We start from the raw sequence: 12514 nt of genomic DNA on the forward strand, positions 1-12514 counted from the left end.
GATGATATTAGAAATGTGCAAATCTTCAGTCTAAGTATATAGGCCAAAGCACAGTTAAAGCTCTCTTGCTGTAACAAGGCAAAGCACCCTGAAGGAAACAAACAAAATACATCCTTGAAAAGCTGGCAGATAAACAGATACAAGTCTGAAACATCAGTGAGAAAAAAGGGCATTAAAAAAAAATTTCCACTACAATGGTGCACTCAAACTGTGCACAGATCCTCCAGCAGGAGCATCTGGGGAGGGGGCCCAAGCAGGAGGGCATCTAAGCCTCCACCCCCGATTTTACCAAGGCCCTGACCCCTAATCTGCTTTACTTACCAAGGGTTCTATGTAAGGTATCATTCGTCCTCTCCCACCTTTCAAAAGGGTTTGATTAGAAAGGTGAGAAACTACAGGTGGTTTACAAAAATAAGAGATTTTGGTTAAGTGACCCTGAAACAAGGTCAGAGGTGCCTTTCCAGCCCCTTCTATGCAGGCTCTCTAGCCTGTGCTCCCCCCACCCACCAGCTAGCACTTTCTAGTCCTTTTCACAATGCTCCACTGACCATATCTGAAGCCTTCAGAGGAACCCAAGTGTGCCCTTTTAAATAAATATAAAAACTCAGCTTTTAAAAATATCAAGCACAAAACTTTCCCTAAAATTTTAACAAAGATGTGGTAGAGAAAACAAAATTCCAGGAATTTATTTACTAACAGAAGCTATCATTATCAACCTTGTTGAAGGACTTGCTACCTAAAGAATCATAACCAAACACAAGCAAATCATACCATTTCAGGCATTTATTTTTTCTCTATTTACTGCAAAGTACATGTAAATCTCAATAGCTATTTAACCACTTAAAGATAAGTTTTAATCAACATTATACATATATAGAAACAGACAATAACTATACAAGAGGGACTAATATTTTAGTTCTTTTATGTTTGCCATGTGTCTTAGGCCAATCATTTATCATTGTAGGCTCCATTTGAATTTTATCAACTTAGCAAACAGGCCAAGATTTGAAAGTAAGATAAAGTGTTCATTTGTTCCCCATTCCACCGAATGGACGCGGAGAAACACTGCCATTCCCTTCATCAGCTTACACGCATGACCAAAAGCTCAAAACAGACCATTCAGAGTTTTGGCACCTGTAGTTGAAGTGCATGATTGCCTGTAGAGCATTTCCCCCGCCGGTTGAAATGTCTCCTTCGAACCCTGGCAGAAGTGGTATCACGACATATACCCGGTATTTCTGGTTTTCCCTGCAAAGGTCAGATGCAGAGAAATTCACCCAAAAAATAAAAGGTAGTATCAGCTTTAAATGACAGCCAAGCAATTCACATGGTTTTTGAGATTGAGTGAATGGCTTCCTACAACACGTCAACACGTTCTGTCACATTTCAGGACTTGGGAGGGGAGTGCTGTTGGACTGGAGGACAGAATTTGTCATCCACGCTATCGCTTCATAGCCTGAATAACAAGCTGAACTTGGCAGTAAAGTAGAAATTGCACCCATTGTCTCTCTACAGCATAATCCCTTGTAGGACAAAATGCAGTGTAAGAAATCCTTGCTTGGATCCCACGGAAAGAGGCAGGGACAGGAGGCTATAACAAAGTTTTGAAAAAAGATGTCATCTTAATAGTTAACACAGTACCTAGCTAGAGTCATGGAAATAGTAGACATTCAGTTAATAATTGTTGAGTAAATCAGTTCTCATAGCCAAGATCTCAGGGGCAAAAAGACACACTGGATCTATTGTATTTTCCAAAACAGAAGTCATCATTATCTACTTAGAAACTCTAAGTTTTCAGCTGTAAAATGTTACCCTAGGCCCTTTAAGAAATTTGAGAGGCCGGCCGGGCGCAGTGGCTCATGCCTGTAATCCCAGCACTTTGGGAGGCCGAGGCAGGTGGACCACTAGGTGAGGAGATCAAGACCATCCTGGCTAACACGGTGAAACCCTGTCTCTACTAAATATACAAAAAATTAGCCGGGCGTGGTGGTGGGCGCCCGTAGTCTCAGCTACTCGGGAGGCTGAGGCAGGAGAATGGCGTGAACCCGGGAGGCGGAGTTTGCAGTGAGCAGTGATGGCACCACTGCACTCCAGCCTGGGCGACAGAGCGAGGCTCCGTCTCAAAAAAAAAAAAATAATAATAATAATTCTGAGTGGCCAATATGTACATTTAAGTCCCCTGCACATACAACACAATATTTCATGTCCCACTCTCTCAAGTGATTAACTACAACCTTTGAAGGAAAATGAATTCTACTCAATGATGTAACAATAGAAGAAGAAAGTGTAGGTTTCCCTCTTTGACAGGCATTCAGAAAGTCAGAAATTTGAAGTATGCTACAAATAGGTACCATTTATTCAGAATCAAAAGCTATTAACATTCTTGGCTCTATTTATAGGATATACAGGAAGAAGAAAAAGCCTCGAAAGGAATGTGACATACACTGTGATCAATGAGTCTCGCCGGGATATCTGGGAGGACTACAGTCACACAAACGTGTGTTGTTATTGGTTAATTTTCAAGTCTGATCCTACTTAAACTTCTCATTTCTAAAGCACATTTTCTTCTAACCAACTAAAATTTCCTTTCATGTGAATATTATAGTACTGTTTGGGGGATCAGATTTTATTACTGATGTCTCTGAATGTCGATGTATACATCAGGGCAAGTGGGAAGAGAAGTTCAGGGCAAAAATGACTACCAACAATGGAATTTGGAGGCCTGTGAGTTTGGCTCCCTTGCTAAGAAACAAAGATCTTAAGTAGGTTGTTGTAATGGCATAGATTAATCACTAGATGGCAAACATAGTTTGAGTTGGAAAGAAAACATTAAAAAATGTAAACTGTTCAAGTTTGCTGCTTGATAAGAATAAAAGGCTCACATCCCTAAATGGTGAGCAGGATAGTGAAAAAGAACAGAAACAAACAAACAAACAAACAAAAAACCTAAGCTATTAAGCTATTTCCCCACAGCCAATCTTTAAAAGTCAAAATAAATTAAACTGGACACTTAAAAATGGATATCATTTGGCCTCAACTGCCTTTTCAGAATTCAGGATTATACTGCCTTACAGTATAATCCTCCCATAACCACAGCCCAGTGACAGGAGACTACCACCCTTTGTTCAGAGGTACACCTTCCTACTAATAAAGCTTGGCTTATCAGCCTTCAGGGCCTCCAATGAATCCCACTTCTTGTAGGTCACCTTATCGGCTACTTCCTCTGCCAAGCCATCTTGGCCCTTCCAGTCTGAGTTGGTTTATTCTTGCCTCGGCACTCACAGCACATGGCTAGGATGTCTGTTCAGCACTCTTTCTGCTTCACACGATAGTGATACACACATCTGATCTCTAGGCTATGTGATAAGCTCCTTTGAAACACAGGATGCCTGTCCACATATCTTTCTGGTTTTGATAGTGCTCAATCAAGAACCCTGGCACATGCTATACACTCAGTATTATTTGCTTTAGGAGGATGGGATCAGTTTGGAAAAATGTTTCTGGGGAAGTTTCTGGTAGAGAAGAGGCTAAGCTGAACAGGAATTTTTTTCTTTAAATTAAATTACATTTTACTTGCAAAACGTATATAATATATTACATACTTTTTTCTTTAAATAAAATTATATTTTATTTCTTTAAATTAAATTACATTTTATTGTGGTAAAATACATATAATATAAAATTTGCCATTTTACCCTTTTTTTTTTTTTTCTGAGATGGAGTTTTGCTTTTGTTGCCCAGGCTGGAGCACAATGGCATGATCTTGGCTCACCACAACCTCTGCCTCCCGGGTTCAAGCAATTCTCCTGCCTCAGTCTCCTGAGTAGCTGGGATTACAGGCATGTGCCACCATGCCTGGCTAATTTTGTATACTTTTGTATTTTTAGTAGAGATGGGGTTTCTCCATGTTGGTCAGGCTGGTCTCAAACTCCTGTCCTCAGGTGATTGGTCCGCCTCGGCCTCCCAAAGTGTTGAGATTACAGGTGTGAGCCACCACGCCCAGCCCCCATTTTTAAGTGTATAGTCCAATGGCATCAATTACATACACCATATTGTATAACTATCATGATGATCTATCCCAAACCTTTTCAACATCCCAGAGAGAAACTCGGTGACTATCCAGTCATAACTACCCTGTTTTTTCCTGCCTGCATCCCCTGGTAACCTCTAATCTGCTTTGTCTTTATGAATCTGCTGGTTCTGGTTTTGCATATCATTAGAATCATACAATACTTGTCCTTTATGTCTGACTTGTTTCACTTAGCATAACATCTTCAAGGTTCACCCACGTTGTGGCATGTGTCAGAATTCCCTCCTTTTAAAGACTGAATAATATTCCATGGTATGTACATATCACATTCACCTGTTGATGGACACTTGTGTTGTTTCCACCTTTTGGCTATTGTGAATAATACTGCTATCAGTATTAGCATACAGTATCTGTGAGTCCCTGTTTTCAGTTCTTTGGGGACTATACTCAGGAATGGAACTGCTGGGTCATGTGGTCATTCTATGTTTAGCATTTTGAGGAACCACCAAATAGATTACTTTCAAATGAGTAACATATGCTCATAGTACAAAATGTAAGAGGTAGATGATTATATAGTGAAAAAAATTATCTCTCACTCCTTCATCCTGAGGGCAACTCCTGTTAACAGTTTCCTCCATGTTCTTTTAGAAACAGTGTATGAATTTATAAGAATAGATGTACTTTTTCCTTCTACACAAATATTAGAATACTATAAACACTTTCAACACTTTTCGGAACATGATTTTTACCATTTAACAGAGTATCTTGGAAATCCTTCCACATCAGAACGTAGTTACTTTTTAAGAACAGGGACCATGTATCTGTACTTTAATATTTAATATTCTACCATGTATCTGTACTTTAATATTTAAACCAGTCCTCTATTGACAGGCATTTAAATTGCTTCTAATTTTGTTTCTATTTCAAAATAAATATTTTGATATTTATGTTGACTAACAAAAGTAATTCTTCACATTTGTTGGAAAAATCTTACAAGTGGCATTGCTGGTCTTTTGACACAAATGTTTGTGATGATGTTTATAAGAGACAGTTCTATTTTATCCTTTTTTTAAGCAAAAATGATTTTACAAGGGACATCTCATATGTAGGATATTGAGAAATGTCCTATAAAAATATTATAAGACATTCTTGCAAATTTTAGTTTGTAGGAATCAGAATATTCACATTTTCTTGTTTTTAGGACTCTCTTAGTTCCATATCAAGCCCTTTGCTATTTTACAATATAGTAGCTCATAAATTTCCTGAATGATGAAAATTTTAAACTGTGTTCAGCAAACTAGTGGAAACTATTTAGATTTTCGCTGCTGTAGAAAAAAGGACTCTGGAATTTCAAATGCAAAATTGTAGTTGAATGTAAGCCAAAGCACAGAAGATTCCATGGGACACTATATCCAATCTGCCTCCTTGATCCAATTCACAGAGGACAAGAGTTCCAGCTGCTAAGGAATCTAATGCCCTTTGGAAATACTGAATCCTCACAACACGGGGGTTGGGGAAATGATAGCAATCAGCTTAGGGTAAGAATCTGAGCCCCCAGTATATAAAATATTTATGATCTTAAAAGCAAGATAATGGCTAGTGGGCACTAAGCCCCAGATAACTACCCATCATGCCAGCAACCACTTCATCCACATTGGTTCAATTTCTATAAAACAGCATTCTGAGGCTTCTTGTTAAACGTTTTTCTTCAAAATTCACTAACTCTTATGGCAGTGCTATGTATAATAGCTAAAAATTGGAAATAAATGTCCAATAATAAAGTGATGGTTAACTACATTATGTTATAGCCATTCAATGGAATGATCATCTTGCAGCCACTAAAAATGACCACTATGGAGGCTCAGCAGCACAATACTGCTGGTACTGTGTTAAAATGACCCCAATGTAATGTTATAAGACAATAAAAATGTGGCAGGCCAATGCTACAAAACATTAAATCATTTTTCCCTTTAAATGTGTTAACTTCCCTCACTCTGTGACCGGAGAAACGAAGCAGGCATTGCTCCCGGGGTGGCACTCTCACCCCGGAAGAGTGGTGAGAAGCAGGACACAAAAACATCAACTTCTTTTAGATTTGGGGAACTGGAGAGAGATTCCCTAAGCGGAGGCAGGAGTGTAGAGAAATAAGAGCAAGACTCAGGGCAAGGAATCAGTCCTTTGGCCTCAAGCTGAATTCTGGGGAAAACAGGATAGACCCCACTCTCTTTTCAATGTGAGGATATGAGAGCCAGGAGGATCTGAGCCTTGCTTTCAGGTGAACTCCAGAGCAATGTGAACTTGAGAGCAATGTGGAGCATGTCGTCCAGCAGCTATGTGATGTGGCAGGAGCAGAGAAGTGGTAGAGAGGCTGGCCTGAAGGTGAAGGCTGACATCCCCAAGCTACGTTAAGCAGATGCCAGAATAGGCCTAAGGGAGATCAACACCAGTGCCTGGAAGCCCCTTTCCAAAGATCCAGGGCCCCATAGCATCAAGATCAAGGAAGGGATGTGGAGGGAGAGGAGGCAGGAGTAGAACCCTGATGCTGAATACAGAGGGGAAATAATGAGAAATCACTGAATTCGGCCACGTTTATCAGGAAGTGCCAAAACTAAAACCCCTCCTATTGTGTGGAAATGCACTTGAGCTAGAAATTCAGATGAGCTCTAGGAAAAGAAAATAAATTACAATTCAACAGAAAATAGTAGTGTGTGTATTAGCCAGGCGTAGTGGTGGGCACGTGTAGTTTCAGATACTGGGGAGGCTGAGGCAGAATGGCGTGAACCTGGCAGGCGGAGCTTGCAGTGAGCCGAGATGGCGCCAAGACACTCCAGCCTGGGTGACAGAGTGAGACGCCGTCTCAAAAAAAAAAATTAAAATAAATAAATAAATAAATAAATAAAAAATGTTTGTGATTGCTATAAACCTGCTTGTACCTTTAAAAGCAGAGTACGAATGTACCATGTAGCTGGGTCACAGCAGTGATGTACCTCTACGTTCATTTTCTTGTTTTTCTCTGCTGCATAAGCCCCTCCTCCTTCTCCCCATGGTCCCTCCTCAGCATGAAGGACAGTTAGGAGAAGCTTGGTCTGCTCACAACTGGGTCTGAGGGTCTGGCAAGAAGGCCCCAAGGAAGCCTGATATGCTTCGCTAGTGACAAGACACTTTACTTTTTGAGAATTTGGGATTTATAGTTTGTATTTCATCACTGTGAACTTCAAGAGCTGCTATAAATTGTCTCGTAGATTTTGCAGCAGTGAATGCTGTCAGAAATAAGAATTGTGGTTAGGGCTTTGTGTGTGTGTGTGTGTGTGTGTGTGTGTGTGTGTGTAAAGAGGACTTTATACTATGGTGGTATCAATTATGTTGGAATTGGACCTGTAGCTTCTTGGTCGTTTGGGACATAACCCCTTTTATTTTGTGCTTGGCAAATCCTTTAAAAGGAGAAGATCCTTCTGGGCTTCAGTTTCCTCATCTGCACATGAAAGAACTGGCTAAAATCATGACTAGTCCACTAGAAATGCTGGCCCTATTTAGCACTGACTTTACCTATCCTCTATGTGACTTTATAGATTTTGAACCATTACATATTGTGCACAAACACACATCATTTTTCTCATTGGTTATCTTTTGAAAATGGCAAACTTAAGAATGCTGAGGGATTCGCCTGCATGTTTGACTTAGACTTCACCCTGGGCTTGATCATCTTTTGGCCCTGAGTGGCCCCCAGATGAGGTTAGACAGAACCTTATATCAAACTGTTCCCACTATGGCCCAGCCTGTTTTCACTCTCATTTTTCTTTAAGTCTCCTTCTTCCTTCCTCTCTTTTCCAGGGCACATGCTCAGGCTCAAAATGATTGCTGGCCTCTGCCTTGTGCTAATCTTTACATTTCTCTATCTGCTGAGATTACCATTTTATACAATTTTTAGAATTAGAATAAAAGCATTTACATGATCTAAATCAAAAGATCTCCTGCCATGATCTGTTGTCATCTGTGTCCCAAGGTAACCTCTTCTCCAGGAATCGTACAGAGCTTGGGAGTTATCCCACAAGAAAAAATGTGAAACCAATGATTGGCATACTTAGATAAAATGTGTTTTATTCTTTTTATTATAACTGCAGTTAAATTTTCTTTAAGACAGTGTTCCTGAAACAAGCCCAACATGTCTTTTCAGTTTGGTACAAAATTATAGGATATGGTAATTATGGACATAGATTTTTCTTTAAACCCAAGAACTATCAAGAATCTATCAAGCATTACTTTTAAAAAATAAAACATTCATCTGATTTTTTTTTTCTTTTGGTGACAGGGTCTTGCTCTGTTACCCAGGCTGGAGTGCAGTGGTGCAATCCATGGCTCACTGCAACCTTGACCTCCCAGGTTAAGAGATCCTCCCACCTCAGTTTCCTGGGTGGCTGGGACCACAGGCATCCATCAGCACACCCAGCTAATTTTTTTTATTTTTTTTGTAGAGACTAGGTCTTACTATGTTGCATAGACTGGTCTTGAACTCCTGAGCTCAAGTGATCTTCCCGCCTCAGCCTCCCAAAGTGCTGGAATCAAAGGCATAAGCCACAGTGCCCAGCTCATTCAATTTTTAAAATTTCAAGATAAAGTATTTTTCACAGATTTCTGGGAGGCTTACCATTCGAAAATTTCCATATCCCTTGAAATGGGGGAAGCTTTGTAGCTTACTAGTAAAAAGCACAAGTTGAGGTCCTACAGACATGGTTTGAGTCCTACTCCTATCCAACCACAGCTATATGACTTGGCTAAGTTATCTAAACTCACTAGGCCTCAGCAGCCTCATCTGTAGAATGGGAGTAATTATACAACCAATCCCATAAAGTTGATACAAAGACTGAATGAGGTAACACAGGTATAGCACTGATTATGTGGAAAGACTCAAAAACTATTTGGTAACATTTTTATTCAATTATATCAACTGGTGATTTCAATTAGAAAGCTTGCATATCTTCAAATAACAGCAAAGTAAATAGCATCTAAAATTAAAACAATACTAAACTAAACACATATTATGCTTCAGAATACATTTTATTATTTTACTTTATATTTTGGGGGAGGGTGTTATCAGATCAATAACAGGGAAATCAAAAATCGATCCCCAGGAAGAGTGAGCTATAGGTTTCTGGCAGAAAACTTCTAGACAGAAGTGTTGTAATTGTGTGCCTAAACCTGTCACGAGATGAACAAGAGCCAGTGGTGAGAAACCAAAACAAATTTTTCTTATCCAGAAGTAGCCATCCAATAATTTAAGTATGGAACATTTAAACATCTTTTTAATTAAAACATTTCTTTTTCTAGCATAAATACTAATTTTGAAACAGCTGATTTGAATATCATGCTTCTTTATCCTTGCTTGAATTTACAGTGAACAACATATTTCCAGATGATGAATATCATGGAAATGCTGTAATAATTTCTTACTTGAACTGGTGCTTTACAGCTTACAAACTACTTTCACATATATTCATATAAGCTAGGTAGAACAGATATTATTATTCGTGGTTGGTGAAGAAACCGTGTGTCAGAGGGGCAAACTGACGTACTCAGAGGGTCACATACCTGTGGATAACAGAGCTGGAGAGAATCCAGGTCTCCAGACATCTGTTCTCCCAATAATTTCAGATTTCCCAGTGTGGTATTTCCCATATCACCCACTTACAGACAAGCAGTAGCTCTTCTATAGTTATAAGAAGCATGAGGGGCACTTTGGGAGGCCAAGGTAGGCGGATCACTTGAGGTTAGAAGTTCAAAACCAGCCTGGCCAACACGGTGAAACCCCGTCTCCACCAAAAATACAAAAAAATTAGCTGGGTGTGGTGGCACGTGCCTGTAATCCCAGCTACTCAGGAGGCTGAGGCAGGAGAATTGCTTGAACCTGGGAGGTGGTGGTTGCAGTGAGGGTGACAGAGCAAGGCTCTGTTAAAAAAAAAAAAAAAAAAAAAAAAGAAGCTATTTTCATTGTATGCATCAACTTTTTGTTGCTAACACTATAAAATGCACTTTCTCACTTCCTGACTTTCTACCAAAGCAGAGAAATTATGCATGTCAAGTTTCCATGTGCAAAGATCTGAGATCCTTCTCAGAAACCATTCATTCATGGCACACAGTGTTTAAAAATGTGTCTACCTGGATCAGTTGGTCCTATCTTTCAGCTTAGTCAAACATGGCATAAAACAGTAAATTTTAGACTGTGGATTATGTTTTTTCTTTTTCTCTCTGATGTCCAATCACATTTGAGTTGTCAAAGAAAGGTTTCAAGTGGGTTGGGCACCTGGCCTCAACTCTGAGTCAGTTTTACTTATTAGAGTGAAGTGTTTTTTTTTTTTTTTTTTTTAATTCTGATTCCCCCAGCTGTTCTTAGGTCAGCATGGAATAAACATGAGTCTGAGGCTCTAGGTCATGTCAGAACATGGAGGCTTTGCAAACCTATTTCTATAAAGAATTATGACTGCTGAGAAGGAACCAGAGGAACTGAGAGGAACCGAGAAATTGCTTAGGGGAACTGTTGTGAGGCTGGATTCCAGCACTGGCAGAAAAATAAAGACTCAGCCCAGTTGAGGGAGTTGGCAATTTGAAGACTCAGATTTCTCCAGGGTGGGAGGGACCTGGCAGAGGGCCTGTATCCTTTGGTGAGGCCTGGCTGACTGCGGACTGTCATTTCCCTCCATCTGCTTTGGGCTGTATTCTATTCTTTTTCAAATAGCCAAAATTATACTTGTTGCTAAGAATGTGACTTTGGAAGGGAAGTTCTGAGTCTCAGAAAAGAAAAGAACAGAGAAGTCTATGGAGAGAGGGGGGTAAGCTTGGGATGGCATATCATGGCCCCTAATTAGTGAAAAGGGGGCACCCCATGCCGGCAACCTGCAAAATAAGTTGTTTCTTTTATTTATTTATTTATTTTAGAGACGAGGCCTCATTCTGTCCCCTAAGCTGGAGTATAGTGGTGTGATTACAGTTTGCTGCAGCCTCATACTCTCAGGCTTAAGGAATCCTCCTGCCTCAGCCTCCAAGTAGCTAGAACTATAGGCACACCAACACACCTGGATTTTTTTTATTTTTTGTAAAGACAGGTGGTCTCAAATTTCTAGGCTTTAGCAATCCTCCCGCCTCTGCCTCCCAAAGTGCTGGGATTATAGGTGTGAGCCACCACACTTGCCCAAGATAAGCTTTTTAATTCTGCCTTTACCTTGCTCAGCACAAGCTCACAGAACACAAGCTCACAGATTTGAAATTAAGCAAAAATATGTTTTACAGTTGCAATTAACATGGGGAGATTAACAAGAATGCAAAGACGCAGAGAGGGGGAAAAACCTAAAATATGTTTTAAGGATGTGTGTGTGTATCCACGGAAAGTCTAAATGTGTAACATATGTACCATTTTGAAAATGTGCCTCTCAAAAAAATGAGACTATCAAGAGATCAGAGCTAAATGACACATGGTTTATTTGAAATTTGATGAACGAGTTCCCCATTTTCCACAAAGCAAACTTGAAATTGCCAGAGTCTTCAATGTGCTCCATAAAACTCCAGTGTAAGATACAATCTGCAACAGGTGCTACTTTACCATACTGTTTAAAGTCACAGATCCCTTTTCCTTTCAGGAGCAGCTGATAAGATCACTAGGAAATGTTCCATCAGAAAATATCTTGAAGTTTCTTCTAACCCTAAAAGTTATGATTTTATTTATTTATCTATTATTTATTTTGAGACAGAGTCTTGGTCTGTCACCCAGGCTGGAGTGCAATGGCATGATCTCGGCTCACTGCAATCTCCGCATCCTAGGTTCAAGCTCCTACCACAGGAGCTTGAGTAGGTGGGACTACAGTCATGCACCATCAAGCCCAGCTAATTTTTGTATTATTAGTAGAGACAGAGTTTCACCACATTGGTCAGACTAGTCTCAAACTCCTGACCTCAGTTGATCCACCCACCTTGGCCTCCCAAAGTGCTGGGATTACAGGCATGAACCACCATGCCCAGCCTAATTTTATTATTTTAGAAGTCCAGATTTTTAAAGACAAATTACTACAGTAAAGAAAAGTATTCTTTCAGGCTCCCAAACACTTAAAAACACATATTTGGGGCAGTATAAAATACGGGTGCCGGGTCCCACTCCAGGAAATTATGATCCATTAAGCCTGGAGGTGTGTTAAGCTCTCTGTAATCTTGCAAAAGTCAGTGGTGATTTTAATGCATAGTCACAGGTGAGATCCACTGTACACCCTGCAGGATATGATGGATGCTGTAGTGTGCTGCCTAGATCCTCCCACCATGGGATCAAGACAGCCAGCCATCCCATCAGCTACTGAGCATGTAGGCCACAGAACACTCACAGTGAAGTCCTCCAGGTATGAAAAGTATGGAGTCCTCCATAGGTGAAAGGGACCTGCCTCACTCAAGGTCATCCCCACTCCCTAGGATCAGCCTGCATCCAATGGTCGGTCAATAGGGGAAGGG

General features: G+C 40.2%; 1 protein-coding gene across 6 annotated transcripts in view; it reads right to left on the reverse strand.

Moving 5' to 3' along the window:
* Window positions 1–12514, reverse strand: part of PLD1 (phospholipase D1) — a 228099-nt gene that overhangs the window by 40469 nt on the left and 175116 nt on the right. For all 6 annotated transcript variants that reach the window (XM_033211713.1, XM_033211717.1, XM_033211715.1 and 3 more), the window contains one exon: window positions 1135–1248. In XM_033211713.1, coding sequence (XP_033067604.1) covers window positions 1135–1248 — 114 coding nt within the window. The remainder of the gene's footprint in view (window positions 1–1134; window positions 1249–12514) is intronic.

This window comes from Trachypithecus francoisi, unplaced genomic scaffold, assembly GCF_009764315.1.
Source record: "Trachypithecus francoisi isolate TF-2019V2 unplaced genomic scaffold, Tfra_2.0 Lachesis_group0, whole genome shotgun sequence".
NCBI lineage: Eukaryota > Metazoa > Chordata > Mammalia > Primates > Cercopithecidae > Trachypithecus > Trachypithecus francoisi.